The following is an 18,750-nucleotide window of genomic DNA, read 5'->3' as shown; positions in this document are numbered from 1 at the left end:
CGTAATACACTCGGTTTCTCAACTAAATACGCATATATATCTCGCCAGTCGCCACTGTATATTTGGCCATCTGCTAACGTCTTCTATCCACTCCACTATAGTACACGGATCTGGTAGCCGGATAATATTTGAGAAAGTTAACTTTTTGAAATAACTTTCTCTGTTTGTGTTGCTTAATCCGCTCACGTAGCTTGACACACTGTTGATTCTCGCCGTACTTCAGTTGCCAATATGCGTGCACATACGTCGCCACATCCTCATTGTGTACAAAGAGTAAAAGGGTAAACAGATAACTAATTAGACAATCATTGTGTTAAAGAAATGTTACTCTATTTTTTTTAATGAATTTTTTATGTTTTCTCAAAAAAATGCACTGTAATGGCTTATTACTCCAAATCAGTGTATTATTTATGTGTATCTTGGATAGTTGTATATTACGAATTAGCTTTTATTTTTCAATTTAAAAAAAAAGCAATTTTTTTAATGTGCTTTTAGTGTTGTATGTTAAATTTTACTGCTTCAACATATTTTAATTCAGTTTACTTTTTCATCTAAATGTACCCTTCAGATTTATTTGAACCAACGACAATGTTTTTAATAGTTTTAGTTAATGATAATCATCCCGCTCAAAACATAGTCGACAGAATCAAATGCCAACCTCTCAGGATCACGATGGTCCACACACACGTCCATGAGCACGTTACACACAAAGCTGTAGCGGTTAGCTGGGCTGTCGTTGAGGATCTTTCCCACCATGGAGTGGTTGATATTGTGTGCGGTAGGGTTAGCGATGGCATCGATCATGAACATCTGATCCCACAGCATGTTGGAGTCTGATGGGTCAATGTTATAGTAGATGGAGTTCTTGACCTTTGAGCAGAACTCACTGTGGGAATTCACACAACACCAGAAACCATTAGAGATGAATGCCACCAAAACCACCCGGAATATGGAGATATATTTAAAAGTACTCAGTTCACCTGAAAATCTCTCCGAACTTGCTCTTTAGGTGACTGCAGGAGGTATAGAGGTCGTAGAGATAGGCCAGGATACAGCGTTCAGCTGAGGAACAGTCTGCAGGATTCACGCCAGACTTTACTACGATCCGCAGCCTGCCGAGCACAACACGATACATTCATCACTGTCCAAACAGCTTAACGTCTTTCCAATAGGTGCTTCTGCTCTGTCCCATCGAGGACAGTAGACATTAGTATGACATACCCATCAAAGACCTGTGCGGTCTGGTCAGGGTTGAGGATGAGGCAGGAGTGGTATCTCCGCAGAACGGCCACAATACACAGACAGAGACCTGTAGTGTAACTGCCGGCCAGGTTGGAGGATTTCAGCAGCAGTTCTGCTTCCACCAGACTCAATTCATTCAGCAGCTACATGACCAACACACACTGAGGTTAATCACCAATATACAAAGCAGTCTTAAAATCAAATAAGGGAAAAAGAACTGATGTAATTTCAAACAAAATCAGACCAAATCTGAAGTTTGCTCACACTTTCCGGAAAAGTTTGCTCTGGCTGGTAAACACTAGGGCTGGGTAATAAATATCCATTTCTCGATATTAATCGATTCTCATTTTCATGAACCGATATCGATTCTTAAATCTCAAGAATCGATTAGTTATTCTGTTTCATTTGAATGAATAGAACATTTTATCGCGGCTGCGCGCATCCAAAAAAAATAAAAAAATAAATAAATAAATAAAAATCGCAATAATCTTTGTCCTTTGTTACTATTAATATGAAACAAAGTCTCAATTTTAAAATTTTGTCCATTTCCTTTCGAAAATTCAAAAACATAAATAACGTTTTGGCACTGTGGCGTGAGATCGCTCTGGCTCAGCTCAAGAGAAGCAGCAGCGCTGATCTCTCTTCCGGCTTAATAATACCAGTCACAGCGCCAAATAAACATGAATGAGCATCTGAAAGTGTGTTAAAAGATAGAGTACAACTTATCAAAATCTGTATCATGTCACATTGATTCGCTGAATCAGCGTTTCAACCGTGGAAAGACGTCAGTTAAACAGCTTGTAATCAATGGCATGTATCGACAAATAACTCTAGAGAGGAGCATTTTGCTAAATATATACACCATATTACATGCATTATAATCTTAATGTTCTTCAATATTTAATGCATATTTGAATAAATCTGGCAAGTTTTTATGACGGTCACCATTTAAATGCTTATATTTCATATAATCTTCTCATTATGAAAATAAATAAAAGTGTAATTTAAGTGTTTGTATAGCTACAACACAGTTAATTTTTACCTTCATATTAGACTAATGAAGCCTAGTAGGCTACAACTAGACTCCCATAGTTTACTGCATTAGTTAAGAGATTTGATTCCCTTGAGAAAATTTGCCATTTATTGCAACTGATATCCAAAATAATCAATATTGAATCGAATTGCAACCTTGTGAATCGAAATAGAATCGAATTATGAAATTTGCGTCAATACCCAGCCCAGCCCTATTTCACAATATTACTGTTTTTATTTAATCAAATAAATGAAGCATTGGTGAGCACAAGGGTGCTTTCACATCTGTAGTTCGGTTCATCTGGTCCGGACCAAGGACGTATATTGATACTTTGTAGCGTTTTCAGACGTTTTGGTTCCTTTTCACACTACACTGATTGCTCTGGTCCGAATCAGTTAAAGAATAAACCAAAATGCAGTCAGGTGATAACATTTACTTCACTCGTTGGCCAGATGTGTCTTAAACGCATTTCCATAACTGCACTTCTATTAGTCAGAATTAACGTGCGGGAAGATCCACAGATCTAAGAACCCCCATTCCCCGAGCTGTTTGCTAAACAAAGCGAAGGTTTTACTGTTCTTCGAGTTTTTGAAAGTTGGGACCTAATTTGGTCATCAGACCAAATTTCTGAGGCTCCGCTGTCTGTGCAAACTGTCAACAAACATTAGTTCTCATCCCATAAAGCACAGCACAGCTGACTATGGCAGCTGGTTTAGTCCAAAGATGCGGGTTGGGTCTGTTCGAGGTCGGATCACGTTCTCACCACAAACAAATCGCTCCAGAGTTCGTTTGAAAGAGCTTGTTTGGTCCGCTTTAGTTGCACACCCGAGTGCGATGGCTGCATTCACACTAGCCCAAACAAACCGATTCAACCGAACTAAAAGAGGCAGGTGTGAAAGCACCCTAAGAAACTTGAATTTTTATATATTTTTATGTTTCCAAACAGGATCAGCTCTCATACCTGTATAGCAAAGTCAATGAGGCCACTTATATTGAGAGAGTACTCCATGAGGTCGAAGATGAACTGGATGTGTTGGACCAGTGGGAGGTGATAGGACATCCCTAAGGCAAAGCTGGTGATCTGCTCCAGAACATTCCTGGACACCTGTGAGATCCCAAACACACCAGTATAGCCTAATATAAGACTTAATTATTATCATAATCGATTATTGTGGTCAATATTGTAATCATTATTTACCCCAATGCTTTAACAAGTTTAATCAGTAAGCAAGTTTTTCATGCAAGTCTAATATTTGATTAATCGGACAGCACTAGCCTATTTGAACATCTGAACGTACATAAAAGCAAATGGGATGGCATGATTTACAGAATAATGTTTTAAATCAGTAAAGGAGGAGTTGATGCTAGTCATTCTGCATATATTGGGCAGTCAGAGTTGACAGATTTACCAGAAAATCACATCGTGTATGATGGGCACAGAACTTAACCTCAGACTATGAATCAGCCCATCACAGATATTAAACGTTTGATATTTTGAGTCGTTTCTAGAACACATCCATGAGATTGGGAATTTAATTTGAGGGCGAAAAACTTGTTCAAGTTAGTCTTCAGCACGTTGAACAACAGAAAGCAGCTTGGTTTGAAAGGGACTCATGTTTGAGTGTTGCTATGCATTGACAATAGACCTATTTTGTCACCAAAATTGTGCTGATGTGACCACACATTCAGAGTAAGAGAAGGGGTGAAAAATAAAACTGCTTTTGGTGCAAAAAACTTGAATAAACATTATTAGTGCAACAAAAGGGTAGATTATGTCCCCATTTAATGGAATTATGGCTCTAAAGCCTCAAGTATACTTTGTTTTCCACATTCCAAAGTGTAATTTGGGCTTAAGACACAAACCTTTGGGAAAAACAAACAGGCCACAGTAGTTCATTCATTTAATTCGGGCTGACCTGAGAGGTGACCTGGTGCTGGTCAAAGTGTGAGAGGTGCTGGAATTTAGAGAAAATGTCTTCAGCAGTGGGAAAGGCCTCGGGTTTACTCCTCTTCCTCTTCTGGCCTTCCTCACCTCCTGAGGAAAGACAACCAAAGACAAAAACCAATTAATTCACAGCACACATGAGAGAGACCACGTGCCATCAACAGGTGAGCCTTAAAAGAGTATCAGGAAGATGAAATACAGAGATTGCCATCAAGTTTAAAGTGCATCATCAAGCATTCATCAGTCAACCACTGAGGTCAAAGGTTTTTTAAATGAAAAGCAGCTGGATGGCTGATTTATTCACGTCGAGTCAGTGTTCTGTGCAATGCTTGAAATAGCAATAGCTGTGGGTTGAGCCGATTAATGTCAGGACCAAGGTAACACTTAAGTCTGCTGCGAGGGAAATAATAGGATGTTCAATTACACCTTAATTAAAAAGTAAAAGCAAAAGCAGGGCTGCTCTTTGTGACCGAGTCGGCAGCTAAGCTTGAATATAATAAGTCAATGATTGCTATTAGCATTGAAATGGGGCTACAGCTATGAATATTTAGAGGTTCCGTGCAATGAAAGGCTGTTAATAACAGCAAAATGGAAAACAGGGTGAAATAATGAAATTGAGCATTAATGAACAACGCTCTCTATGGAGGAGAGACGGACATCCAAATGTGTCACTCCAGAGCCAATAGATGAAGTTAAAGTATATAATCGCAGTCAAAATCGATTGGGACAAATAATTTGTGCTACATACCACAGCAATCATATTCAGAGATTCGCGTTTTTGTTGTTTACACAGACTGTTTTCAAAAACTTGCATTTTGAATCGTTTTCAGGCACCCAAAACGGTTGAGAACGGTGTTGTATAAACAGACCCTGATACAGTTACTCATCAAAATCTGTTAATAACTGAACGGTTGGTTTGAGTTGTGTTCGTTGCCACACCTGTCTCTGCTGTACTCTTGCGGTTGAGAACCTTCAGGATGTCTTTGGTGATCTTCTTGATGGCGTGGCGAGCTTCATCTCGCTGCTTGCCTACTCCATAGAGAACCACCAGACGCTGATTACACTCATGACTTGCGTTCTCCTCCTGAACAACAAATAATTTAGTTAGAATATTAGTCATGTGGACTACAGTTAAAAAGTTTGGGGTTGGTAATATTTTTTATGTTTGTTACTAATTTATGTAATTAAATCTGTAATTACACAGCTGACACTTTAACCTCCCCTTAAACCTACCCATACCACCACATCTGTCCATAACCTTACCCATATCACACCTCAATAGCAGCAAAAGTGCTGGAACACAATAATACATTGCACTTATTGTTCGATGCAAGTACATACTACTTAAAACCCACTTAATATAAAGTGGGACCGAAGACTCTTATACACACCAAGGCAATTATTTGATCAAATAAAAATTGACAGTTTGTTTTTGCCAAAACAAAATTCCATAAATCCCCAGTGTGCTCACCTGAGGAATGGGGAAGTGGGTGGCGTACTGTATGTGGCGAGGCTGCTCGTAAACCAGGGGGAAGGCCGGGTCCATGCCCTTATCCTTGGCAGTGTTTTTGCTCTCCTGCTCTTGGGCAGGTTTCTCCGGGGAAGGGCTTCCCTTCGACTCACAGTGCATTGGAGGAGAGAACATCTGCTGAAGGTTCAGACAATGAGTGCGTTTACATGCACGTTATTAACCTGATTAAGCTTAATAAACGGACCACGCACATAATCATGTAAATGCATTAACCCGCTTTTTTTCTTTATCAGAGTAAAGTAATGGCTTAAGCATAACCAGATCGTCACAGCCAGATTTTCGGCCCTTGCGCTGATTTCACCCAACATGTAAATGCAATAACTTGCTTTCTGTCGGCTTATTGAAGTTTGCATGTGTTATATGTAACAGGAACGTGTCCTTACTCTTTCTTGACCAAAAAAAAAAAAAAAAAAAAATCTTGAATCTTGTTCTCATCTTGAACACTCAGGCTTACTTGCATTGTCTGGTTATTGGTTTGCATGTAAACTCAGACAACAGGTTCAATTTCAATAAGCTGAGTTTTGAGAGTTATCAGCGTACTGGTGTGCATGTAAAAGTGCTTAATGGTGCATTTAATAATTGACCTTGGTTAGGTACCATCACTATTACAAAATAGACATCTATTGTGAAACACTCTCTCCAACCTCATCAAAGTTAGCGCTTGAGTTGTGATCCATCTCCATCGACTCTGACATACCAGTATCCTAAAGAAACAAACAAATTAAATCATTATAGTAAGACTAAGTTTTAAACCCAATTCTATTACACTATGACTGAAGATACTTGCCTCGATTTTTACACTGCTTCCTGCATCCTGCTCTTTGCGCTCTGATTCGTCAGAGGGCTCGTCGCTGGGGGAACGTGGGCGGGGCAGATGGGAATCGGAGGCCAGGTCCCCCCGGGAGATGAGGGTGCACATGTAGATGTTGTGCGAGAAGACGTCATGACGGATGAGCTCGCAGAAGAGCAGCACAAGATTAGAGAACTCCACTCGCTCGCTCTCGTTCCCGGGCTCAGCTTCACAGACACAGAAACAAAGATTAAGTTCATTTAAAAGTATAATCCACCCCTAACCCCCAATGGACACTGATATATTGACTCACTGAGCACAGGGGCCTGGGTGTCCAGGAACTGCAGTAGGACGTCCTGGAAGACAGGCAGAGTGGCAGTAGACAGTGACCCTGATGACACAGAGCCTTTCTCATCTACGACCTCTGACTCTCCACACCTCTAAAAACACACACAGAAACTGTCAAATGAGAACTGTGCAGTAGGACATTATTAAACTATGTGCATAGTGTTTTTGGTTCCCAACAGCACCTCTGCCTCAATCTCCGTCTGTCTCTTCTCCAGGAGTTTGGCCACCACCATGGCTCTGTGCGGCCCTGACCTTTTACAGGAAACAGCCCACTCACACAGCAGGGTCACCACCGCATCGTCGTCTGGACTCATCTACAGTTACCAGCACATTACACGACGTTAGACATCAAACTGAAGAAAGGCAGTTCAAAAGAAACAGAAATCTTTTGTAACATTACAAATGTATTTGGTGTCACTTCTGTAGTGTAGCTTGTTCAGTGGGACCACATAAAACAAAATGAAAACACCGTTGTCTATACCTCGTGTCCATCTTTGCTCTGACCCGAGCCAAAAATCCGGTTATACAGCGAGTCCAGGGAATTGCTAAAGTCCGACTTCTCAAAGCTGTGGTTATCCAAAACCTCCAATGTGTGCAGAACCCGACTAATAGTGAAACCTATCGGGATTATAACGTTTAACAGGTTGTACCAAAATAAAATAAGTCCATACTGAGATACTGAACAGCTCGTTCATGCCCACCTGCTGTGGTTTCCTGACACTTGTCGAAAGACCAGCGGAACTCCACAGCCTGTCCTCTCTCTTTCACCTGCTCTTCAATCTCCCTCACCTTGGCCCGAACCTGAAAAACATCACATTCCTTTAGACAAACTCGCTAGATGAAGTGCCAGAGTATCAGATCAACTGAAATCAAACCTGCTGGTTAAAGGTGCTGGTGCCGCCCGGCATGGGCAGGTTAGAGGGGGCGATTGGCAAGAGGTCTAACGGGGAGCCGGTCTTATTACGGCTATCTGTCAGTGAGTAGTGCCAGACCAGAGCGCTGGGGCAACACAACACGATACTCTACACGGGGCCAAACAGAACCAAACTGACATCAATAAACAGGAAGACAGAATCAGAGGAGTGCAGATGGAATGACTCCTCAGACAGTACCTGCAGCATGCAGCTGAGTCCAAACACCACGGGTCTGTGCTGGGGACAGATGTAGAAGTCTGTGAAGGGGGTCTGGGGCTGGTTGCCCCCTGAAGGCTGGGAGGTGGGGGTGGGGGGCAGAGCGTTCCCTTGCTGTGCCGAAATGCTGTGGGCCGGGTGCCCGCCCGGGCCTGGGCCGAGACTGCCATCGCTCAGCAGCAAATTGAGCCGGCGCGTGCAGAAATACGCCAGTCGTCTAGATAAATAGGCTGACTGCACAAACTCCCCAGAATACTGAATGAAATAATGACAAGAGGTCAAAACAATTTAGAAAATGACCATCAAGACAGACCAAATGGGCTCTTTGCCTTGATTTCAGGAGAACAATCTGCAGAATTCATTGAAATATGGTAAATTGTGTTAAACTGACCTGTAAGAGGAGCGGCAGCAGCAATCGCAGAAGCTCGTCTTCCCCAGGTCTGATCTTCTCAAAACACTCCAGCACCCAGGTGAGGAACTCATGTCTGTCTAACATGCCATCCTATGTACACATACACACAATAAATAATCCCAACCCCAAATTGCCAAATTAATTATAAATGGTGGTATGACCATGACCAATATCACGTATCAAGTAGAGCCAGACCGATTTATCGGCAGACCGATATTAGGCATTTTCCAAACTATCGGTATCGGCAGTTATAATGGCCGATAAATGAATATTTAGAAAATAAAATAAAAATGGATGAAACACGCTTGAACCATGTCATGAGTGTTGTATAGTTTGTCCACCAGAGGGCACTCTACACCGTCCCTGTTGGCAACAGTCGTTGAGTTGGTCACAAGACATACATTGCTTGAATAACAATTAAAAGATCATCCCCATTAGTTCTCTTAACTCAAATAAGCATGACAAAATTTGTGACCATCATGTCCAGTTTTGCTGCGGTTAAATAAGTCGAGAGTGAAGCGGAATTAGCTAGTAATAATTACGTTACGTTGTTACAGTGTAGTTGACCGACTGTCCTTTTAACTTTTGACAATGTGACTGAAGTAATTCTTTAATAGCACGTGACAGTTATAGCAATGAGACATATCGTCTCTCCTTGGCCTGTTATATGGAAAATGTATGTTTTACAATTTGCAGTATGACGTTATCCGTTGCTAAATTATGGCTCATCATAGACTAGCTAACCACAAAGCTAGCTAATGCCACTGTCATCAGTCTGTTCTGTTGTGACAATAAAAGAAACAAGTTTCTTTTTAAAATGCATCATCATATTATTTTAGTTAAAAATCATAAATAACTACAAATAACTAATATCAGGGAAATCTGTTCATGTTTTGTTGCGCGTTACTGCAAAAAAAATATATATATAAATAAATATATATATATATATATCTCGGCCAATATATCGGATTTTAAAACCTTATCGGCCTTCAAAATCCTTTATCGGTAGGTCTCTAGTATCACGTAATTTTACATCTCATATTTTTGCTCTATTCAAAAACAATCAGCCCATATGATATATACACTATCATTCAAAGTTTAGGGTCTTTTTTTTTAAATAAATAAATAATTTTATTCAGAAGAGACTTTTATATTGTTAGAAAAGTTTTCTATTTCAAATAAATGCCGTTCTGTCTATTCATCAAAGTATCCTGAAAAAAAAAGCAGGATGATTTCCACAAAAATATTAAGCGGCACATCTGTTTTCTACATTGATAATAATAAGAAATGTTTCTTGAACAGTAAATCATCATATTAGAATGATTTCTGAAGGATCATGTGACACTGGAGTAATGATGCTGAAAACTCAGCTTGGAATTAATTACATTTTAAAATATGTAATTGTGGGTGGTGGAGGCGCAGTGGATAAGACACATGCCTTTGGTGTGAGTGACACCAATGTGTCCCTGAGCAAGACACTTAACCGCTAGTTGCTCCAGAGGCATGCAAGCTCTGACAAATACAACAATTGTAAGTCGCTTTGCATAAAAGCATCAGATAAATTAGTGTAAATATATTAAAATAGAATATAAAATGTTGAATATTACTGTTTTGACCAAAGTAATGAAGCCTTGGTGTATATAAGAGTCTTTTCATAAACATTTAAAATTTTACTGACCCCAAACTTTTGAATGGTAGTGTACTATATCTATATAAATATATATATATATATATATATATATATATATATATATAAATGGTGAGGTGTGTAATTTTTCATGTTCAATTCTTTCTCCCATCCAAATTTAATCAACTAAAATAAGATATGACTATAATTGAGCCATGATGAGCACATTAATGACACACATCAGATTTACCAATACACATGTTTGGATACATCAACTAATTAAATGATTTACAAAAAATTTGAGACTTCATCTTCTTTAATATAAGTTGGATATAATTCTAAGATTATTCATAACAGGTGAAGGATTCGCAAAACTAACATAATAATAATGGGAGAGTTATGACATCAATTTCTGACCGGACGAGTCGCTTTTGCACAAATTAAATTTTTTAGGTGAACTCTCCCTTTTACAATGTCATCTGCGTGGGACTGGGACATAACTCTAAATTCTTTGTTGAACTCACTTATTAACAGGACAGTGAGGTATTTCTACTTTCGAACAGTTTATAACACCATGACACCCAGTCATTCATTTGAGTCATTTGAGTGAATTATAAAAAAAAAAATGGTTTTAATGAATGATTCAGACCATTTACTGATTGAATCAGTGTTTTTGAGCAAATCTCTTGAATGATTCAATGACAACACCATCTACAGTTATAACGATGTAGATACAGTCTTTACTTGAAGTGAATCTTCAATCTTTATTCAAAAGATAATTTGATGATTTTGATTGCTACCATAAACAATCAGTGTTTATATCTGGAATATAAACTTTTATCCCATGTACTTCTTACACAATCATAGTGTGATGTTCACAAGGCTGTTTGTGAAGCCGTTTCATACCTAAACATGACAATTGCTCTCTCTGTCTCATCAGCAGTGCCAAAGCAGATTTGATTTTTAAAAAATTTTTGTCAAAAAGTTTAGACACAGGCTAATTGTTGTAATTTAGGAATAAGATCGTTTAACTAATAATCGCGTAGCTCTAGGATATTGCAGTATTTACATTAATGATTTATCCATACACATCCTTATTTTTTTTAAATCATGTGTCCCCTCCCACTTGCAGCGACATCTCCTTTCTTCCCTGATGACGCGTTTACTGGTGCGAGGACAACCTGTCACTCACATGAAATTGACCAATAGCAAACCACAACCATGATCCAATCAATTCCCAATGGACAAAATCAAACCCCACCCTACATTTGTTCTTGTTCGAGAAGCAGTTTCACTCAGATATATGTCCCAATAAGGAAGAAAAGCTGTTTGTTTCATGCAGACTTTAAGTAAATATGGCCCCACCCACCTGGAACATGAACATGGCCAGTTTCTCGTTGTACTCCCACTGTTTCATTGCAGTTTCGACCTCTGCAGGAGGAGCGGGAAGAGGAGACCCGCAGCCCTGGCTGGGAGACTGTCTGTAAAACTCTGCCACCTTCTGCAGCTGCTCCCACAGGTATTTAGTAATTATCTGAGTCCATTCTACAGAAGCCAGATCAAACCAGTGAGTCATTGCAGCACAAAGACCAATTACACAGCACCAACAACATCAGAGGACATCCTATCTTCTTTCGAGAATTAAAAGAGGACATGCTGCATGTTTGAAACAGCCAAATTCTTATATGAGCGTATAGAATGATGCACATTTACCTATGCAGGGGTCAATGACATGCCTCTTCTTCACCTTAGTTTCAGTTATGGCAGCATGATATGCACATGTCATTTTAATCATCCAGGCAGATCGCATCACTGGGACAGAGTATTTAGCAAGGTAGCCAAACACTTCCTCTTTCTTGCTGAAGATGGGAACCTAGCGCGCGCGCACACACACACACACACACACAGCAATTAGACTAATGCAAACCCCAAGATAAAAGAGCATCTGTAATGCTCAGAGGTTTGTGCGCTATTAACATATTAAGGAAATACAACAAGTGATCTGTTCAGACTTCACAAAATGGAACAAGGCAAAAGCGAACCTTTTTAGCAAGCTGAGTTAAGGGTTTGGTCCCCGCCAAGTCTGTGAACCAATTATTAATGGAGCTCTGAGACCTGGCCGTGACGAGCCAGAAATTGTCCTTCTGATTGACCTGCGGCTTCCTCTTCCCAGTGTCTGGAAATGTGTTGCAGCGTAACTTCTCTGCAATGATGCTGCTGAAGTTTGAGCTGATCTGAAAAGCAGAAACAGGACTCGCCAGTGTAAATGAATGAGGATGAGACTACTAAAATGCATGCATGCAATTGACCTCTGAATGAATTGATAATCTTACCTTTGAAGGATTGAAATTGACATTTTTAGCGCTGCCATGCTCATCGCCTGAGACAGCCGGCTGGTTGTTAAATCCTTGCTTGACGTTCAATGCCGTCAACTCATCCTAATCAACGAGAAAGAGTTTCAGTTACTTCATGCATATCTTATTAGTGTGCAGGAGAGTTAATCAGAGTTAATCAGTCCTCCATCCCTATGAGAGCTCAAAATTCATTGAGACGACAAACTGAATTCAGACTGAAAAATCTGCAGGAACATGTGTAAGAGATTACATGCAATGCTGAAAAATAAGATTTGTGATGCAATCCACACACACACATAACGTTACATTTATATATATATATATATATATATATATATATATATACACACACATATGTTACATGCTTCTATCTTCTTGACAACAGTCGTCACACGTTTGTGATATAATGGTTGTCTTTTATAGGCATCATAGGCACGTAACGTAACAACGTTTTTTTTTTTTTCCATGAATTGAGATAATTAATATACACAATTCTGAACGAGGTATTGGTGCCCACAAATGTTGCCAATCTAGACAGCTCGCTAGGTTTTAAAACACATCCATGACAAACCTTCAATCCACGAGCAGTTGTCAACAAACACAAACAGCCCGACAGTAACAGGCTATTTGGATTGTTTACATCTTAAATAAAGCTTTATTGATCGCAAATACTTCTTTAATTATTATAAAAACACAAGATAATGAATATTAACATTCGGAAATTTCACATGACGCGCTTTTTAAATGGCACTGCGACGATGAAAGTGGCTTTAAACACAAAGCTCGATAAATATAGATCCTTACGTCATTTTTAAAGCGGTGTTTCACAAATAAAATATCCTTTTTGTCTCTCTAGCCATCTGCAACAACAACTAAAGATGAAGACCGAAATAATTTAAAAGCAATAAATTATGTTTTTCTGTTCAGCTAGTCGAGCCGTTCGGTTCATTGTTATTGGTCGTTAGCTGACGGCAGGGCCTCGTCTTTACAGCCCTGGAAAAAACACTCTTAATTCACTATTTAAACGTTAAATGTGTCTAGAGGAAAGAGGGAGAGTAGCCTAACCTCCTTTTGCTTCGGGTCCTGTGGATAGACGTCCGGTGGACCGAGTCTGGGCCGTTTAAGAGGCCTGTGTTCGTAGCTCAGAATGCCGAAGGCAGCCATCATACCCGCGGCATGTCAGCCCGGTGTGTGGCCGATCCAGAGCGCTGCTGCTGCGGCTAGAGCTCCGCAGCTTCACCGATGCTTCCGCTCTGACGGGATTGATGGGAAAATACAAGACAACATAAAAGTCCCTTCACTACAAAATAATGGAGCTTCTTTGACTCGACCAAGAGCTCCTGCAGCGTCGTTGTGGCTAATTTGTTTCGTGTTGTGTTTTGTATTAGATGAGTGACTATAGACAAATTATAATTATGCATTTAGGCTTCTCCTTAGCCAAAGTGAGCCACTCCTTAGCCACTCCTAAGTCCAAAGTGAGAACCATGAAATATTAATATTTTTTTTTCCTATACAGTGTTCATATTACGTTTGTTTTTAAAGTGTTCTATTTTTGAAAAAAAAAAACAAAAAAACATATATATATATATATATATATATATATATATATATAATTGTGTTTAAAGGCATGCAGGAACAACATTTAAAAATAATCTTTATCTTTCAACTATGACAAAGGTCTTGCACAATTAAATGTATAAATATACTTTTTATTCAATAAAACATTTTTATAACAATCAACATTTTTGTTAAACAACCACAAAATTATCATCTCTGGATCTTAAAGAACAAGGCAACTCTTAATGATTAACATATCTAAGCTTGTGAACTGATTTGTAATTATCTTGATATTTCCAAGATTAATATCTAAACAGATACTGCAAGGTATGGCATAAGTTTATTTAAAGAATAATAATAAAAATAGACTCCTTAAAAAATAGACCTTAATTCCTGCATAATTCAGGTACCTGTGCAGTTCAGCTTGGGAAAATACAAACAACTGTCAATCATTCCTAATGAGATCATGCAGTGAAGTCTTGATATGAAGAACTACAGGCACTCCTCAAGAATCTAAGGGATTTTCTTTTAGGATTTTCATTAAGACAGAAATATGCACTTAGAATGCAAATAAAAATAGCACTGTCTTGATGAATTATTATAAGAAATCAATTGCACATTTTCTTCTCTAAGACACTAATTGCACAATGCTTTTGACAGATATCCATCAAATATATAACAGCAGAGGCACATAACTTACATAGTATGAGTGACAACAACAAAACAATCAGAATAATGAAAATAAAACACATTTCTCTTTTTTGGTGCTGATCTCTGGAATGATTGACTGATTTGAATGTCATCTTTGGTTGGCTTCATATGCATGAAAACATCAGATGCATATAAGGCAATTCAATAATACCTTACGGTCAATACATATCTTGCATACTTTATAGAGCCCAACATAAATTATAGCAAACAAATTAAAACGTCAATAAATTACATTTTTCAATGTGCTAAATTTACTTCTACCAAACACAGGCAGAAGACCTAGTCCAGTGTGAGAAATGCACTCAATCAACACTTGTTTGGACTGACCGCAAGAGTCAGGATTATTCACACAACAACACAAATAAAGTGCCATCAACATAAATGTTTCCATTTGACATCATATACCGTATGAACTCAAAATCTCAAAAGTGTGCGAACAACAACATTATCATTCTCTTAAAGTATAACAAACAAACGGAAAATCTCAGTTTCAGCAGCTTGAAGGTTTTTTACTCAGCATCTGGTATATATCTTCTCAGCAGCAGGTTGGAGGGCCTCTCGTCCCTTTGAATGTTTCGTTGAGCAGAGGGTCCATGTGATGAACGCCTGCTTAGTTCTTACAGGTGAGCGTTTCTTCTGCTGCCACCATCATGGCATGGAAACATGAGTTTTCATTGGCCAGCAAGTTTGAAGGGGTGTCAAACTCCAAGATCTATTTCAAAAATGATAAGATGTTTCATGAACATAACTTTGTCTATATTTACTGTTTATAGTCCATAATCTATACATCTAGGCAGTTTTTTTTGATGCGAAATATCAAACCGAGTGCAATCTCTAGACAAATGACACATTAAGTTTTTCTTAAACTAACTTTACTGTTCTGAGTCAGTTATTCTACATGTAATGAGAATCCATCAGACATTAACATTCAAAACAACACTTTAATCGCATGCTAATGTTTTTGACAGCTCTCTATAGATATACACTGTAAAAATGAATACGCTTTGTCTAATCAAATAAAATTGTGGCAACAGATTACAAGCAATATTCTTAATTAAATTTAACAAATTAGAATTGAGTAATAATTAATCAAATGAATTCCTTAAAAAGTAACCATTTAAAATGAGTAAAACTTACAACAACAAACAAACAAACAAACAAAAAGTTACATTTAAGTCACCATTATGGTGATCAGTGTTTGTTTTAGGATTGTTTTAAAATTACGGCAATAAAGACTGAATAAAATTGTTGGCAATAAAATATAAATAGTTCTTATTTAATCTTTGACGTCTGTCTGTTATTCAGATATTTTTGTTACATTTTTGGGTGTAAACTTTACTCATTTTAAATGGTTAACTTTTAAGGAATTAATGCCACAATTTTTTTGATTAGATAAAGCGTATGAATTTTTACAGTGTACATGGTGTATATATAGACTTAAAAGCTTGACACCATTCTGCTTTTTCAAGAGTTAACACATTTATCTAATTTGAGACTGAAAGTTGAACCTTTGGAGCTGATTATTATCATATGAATTATGAACATGTCCCTTTGGGGTCACTGTATGATTATCATTAAAACCACAGCAGATGAAAGTGGAGACCCACCTGCCCCTGGTCCAGGACCATGATCCTGTTGCAGTTCAGCACAGTGTTGAGGCGATGGGCAATCACTAGAGTGGTGCAGCCGCTGAAAGAGCTGCGGATAGTGTCCTGTATGAGGCGGTCCGTCTCTGTGTCGATAGCAGCTGTTGCCTCATCTAAGAGTAGGATCTGAAATACACATACAGCACAAATTGGTGATCACCAATGTTAATCAAAATCTTTTCAAAGGACAATTGTTTCTCATTTCTTTTTCATTTCAACACCCCATGAAATGGTCATATACTGATGAGCTTAAACATTATGACCAGTCTCAGGTTAAGCGAATATCGTTGATCATCTACATCAGCTTCAGTTTGGATCCAGCCTCTTATGAAGACTTCAGATGACCCAACACCTGTGAAGAGATAGCGCCAACTCAAGGACTTCAGATGATGCCAACTGTGAATTAACATGCACCACTGTTAATTACTTTAATGACTTTAATGAGCTCAATGTTTCTGCCTTAAATGAATACATGATGTTAGCTAACCGCAAGAATTTAGGGGAGTATAGGGAACGATTCAGAGTCAGACAGTGTAAATATGAAGTCTGGTTTCACGTTAGTGTCACAACGTGAACCAATCTAAAACCAGGGAGTCGTGAGTCTGCTTCGGTCCAGAGACACAAGAGTACAAAGTCGACGCAGATCACCAACGAATCGGACCCATCTGAATCCTACACAGAATGCTATATTTTAAAGTGATGGAGGAGTTAGGAGGAAAAACAGTTAGACAGACTATCGAGTGGAAGAGATAACACCGGTGCCATTCACCAACGTGAATACACATCCTCAACATAATTATGGTCACTGTTTTGCTTTAGTAACAGTTTCATATTAAATTTAAAGGGGGTGATATTAAATTTAGACTGTCACAAGCTCTTGAATGCAGCTTTGCTGAGCAGTGATATAAACCAATCACTATTGACAATTTTAAAGGGGGGGAGGGGCTACTCGATATATCTCTTTCTGCCTTCCTGTTTAAGTGGAAATTACGTCAACTCATTGAGTAATGCTGTGTGTTTCAAGGCTGTTCATTCAAGAGTTTTGTTTCTTCTAATATTGTTGTGGACAATGGTTAAACCACTGGTATAATTTTTCCCAGAAGAGCATTTTTAAACTGTGAGCAAACTGCTTGTTACAGATCAGATGTAATTCCTGATATAATAATTCCATGTGAACTGTTTTGTACAGATAGTTCCATCATATCGCTTTCTGATATAATTGCACATTTTGTGCAAAGCTTCTCAGGTTTACATGATCGGCAAGTTTCAAAAACAAAAAGAAAAGATTGGATAAAATTGTATACTAGCAATAGTCATTCACTGTCTGCCATGTGGTGGCAATGTTTCACCATTTTACAACAGCTGAGATTCACCAGAATTGTAGATCAGTGCTTCCCAACAGCAGGAGAGAAACAATGATGCAAATAATATACTGCAACTAATCTTATAATCAAATAGAGTAAGGCCAGCAAAATAAACCAGTTCATCAATTTTAAAGTGTAAAACTGGTTGACAACATTCTTCAAAATATGCTATTTTATGTTCCACAGAAGAGAGAAAGACATACAAGTTTGGAACGACATGAGGGTGAGAAAATGATGACACAATTTTCATGTTTGGGTGCATACACTCACCTAAAGGATTATTAGGAACGCCATACTAATACTGTGTTTGACCCCCTTTCACCTTCACAACTACATTAATTCTACGTGGCATTGATTCAACAAGGTGCTGAAAGCATTCTTTAGAAATGTTGACCCATATTGATAGGATAACATCTTGCAGTTGATGGAGATTTGTGGGATGCACATCCAGGGCACGAAGCTCCCGTTCCACCACATCCCAAAGATGCTCTATTGTGTTGAGATCTGGTGACTGTGGGGGCCATTTTAGTACAGTGAACTCATTGTCATGTTCAAGAAACCAATTTGAAATGATTCGAGCTTTGTGACATGATGCATTATCCTGCTGGAAGTAGGCATCAGAGGAAGGGGACATGGTGGCCATAAAGGGATGGACATGGTCAAAAACAATGCTCAGATAGGCTGTGACATTTAAACGATGCCCATTTGGCACTAAGGGGTCTAAAGTGTGCCAAGAAAACATCCCCCACACCATTACACCACCACCAGCAGCCTGCACAGTGGTAACAAGGCATGATGGATCCATGTTCTCGTTCTGTTTACGCCAAATTCTGACTCTACCATCTGAATGTCTCAACAGAAATCAAGACTCATCAGACCGGGCAACATTTTTCCACTCTTCAACTGTCCAATTTTGGTGAGCTCTTGCAAATTGAAGCCTCTTTTTCCTATTTGTAGGGGAGATGAGGGGGTCATCTACTGTTGTAGCCCATCCGCCTCAAGGTTGTGTGTGTTGTGGCTTCACAAAAGCTTTGCTGCATACCTCGGTTGTAACGAGTGA

The 18,750-nt window shown here is 38.8% G+C and overlaps 2 protein-coding genes across 9 annotated transcripts in view; both read right to left on the bottom strand.

The window, feature by feature from the left end:
• med12 (mediator complex subunit 12) overlaps positions 1 to 13,779 on the bottom strand; it is a 33,664-nt gene extending 19,885 nt beyond the window's left edge. For 2 of the 8 annotated variants that reach the window (XM_039648487.2, XM_089134791.1), the window contains exons 1-21: positions 13,478 to 13,779; positions 12,392 to 12,496; positions 12,101 to 12,292; positions 11,772 to 11,931; positions 11,428 to 11,603; positions 8,411 to 8,521; positions 8,002 to 8,274; positions 7,765 to 7,911; positions 7,591 to 7,690; positions 7,371 to 7,507; positions 7,072 to 7,203; positions 6,855 to 6,981; positions 6,539 to 6,768; positions 6,396 to 6,455; positions 5,692 to 5,868; positions 5,160 to 5,304; positions 4,192 to 4,310; positions 3,237 to 3,380; positions 1,222 to 1,385; positions 981 to 1,112; positions 659 to 886 (exon numbers count right to left, since the gene is read on the bottom strand). In XM_039648487.2, coding sequence (XP_039504421.2) covers positions 659 to 886; positions 981 to 1,112; positions 1,222 to 1,385; positions 3,237 to 3,380; positions 4,192 to 4,310; positions 5,160 to 5,304; positions 5,692 to 5,868; positions 6,396 to 6,455; positions 6,539 to 6,768; positions 6,855 to 6,981; positions 7,072 to 7,203; positions 7,371 to 7,507; positions 7,591 to 7,690; positions 7,765 to 7,911; positions 8,002 to 8,274; positions 8,411 to 8,521; positions 11,428 to 11,603; positions 11,772 to 11,931; positions 12,101 to 12,292; positions 12,392 to 12,496; positions 13,478 to 13,579 — 3,161 coding nt within the window. In that variant the 5' untranslated portion in view covers positions 13,580 to 13,779. The remainder of the gene's footprint in view (positions 1 to 658; positions 887 to 980; positions 1,113 to 1,221; positions 1,386 to 3,236; positions 3,381 to 4,191; positions 4,311 to 5,159; positions 5,305 to 5,691; positions 5,869 to 6,395; positions 6,456 to 6,538; positions 6,769 to 6,854; positions 6,982 to 7,071; positions 7,204 to 7,370; positions 7,508 to 7,590; positions 7,691 to 7,764; positions 7,912 to 8,001; positions 8,275 to 8,410; positions 8,522 to 11,427; positions 11,604 to 11,771; positions 11,932 to 12,100; positions 12,293 to 12,391; positions 12,497 to 13,477) is intronic. The other 6 variants (XM_039648488.2, XM_039648489.2, XM_039648491.2 and 3 more) reach the window with 5 other exon arrangements.
• Positions 13,780 to 14,100: 321 nt separating this feature from the next.
• The window catches only part of LOC120461082 (ATP-binding cassette sub-family C member 5), a 48,142-nt gene continuing 43,492 nt past the window's right edge, over positions 14,101 to 18,750 (bottom strand). Inside the window, exons 28-29 of the mRNA XM_039649194.2 lie at positions 16,288 to 16,452; positions 14,101 to 15,392 (exon numbers count right to left, since the gene is read on the bottom strand). Of these exons, the coding sequence (XP_039505128.2) occupies positions 15,291 to 15,392; positions 16,288 to 16,452 (267 nt within the window). The 3' untranslated portion in view covers positions 14,101 to 15,290. The remainder of the gene's footprint in view (positions 15,393 to 16,287; positions 16,453 to 18,750) is intronic.

This window comes from Pimephales promelas, chromosome 9 (genome assembly GCF_988280905.1).
Source record: "Pimephales promelas chromosome 9, fPimPro1.hap1.1, whole genome shotgun sequence".
NCBI lineage: Eukaryota > Metazoa > Chordata > Actinopteri > Cypriniformes > Leuciscidae > Pimephales > Pimephales promelas.
The sequence above is the reverse complement of the archived record's forward strand: the minus strand, read 5'-3'. Positions and strand labels throughout refer to the sequence as shown.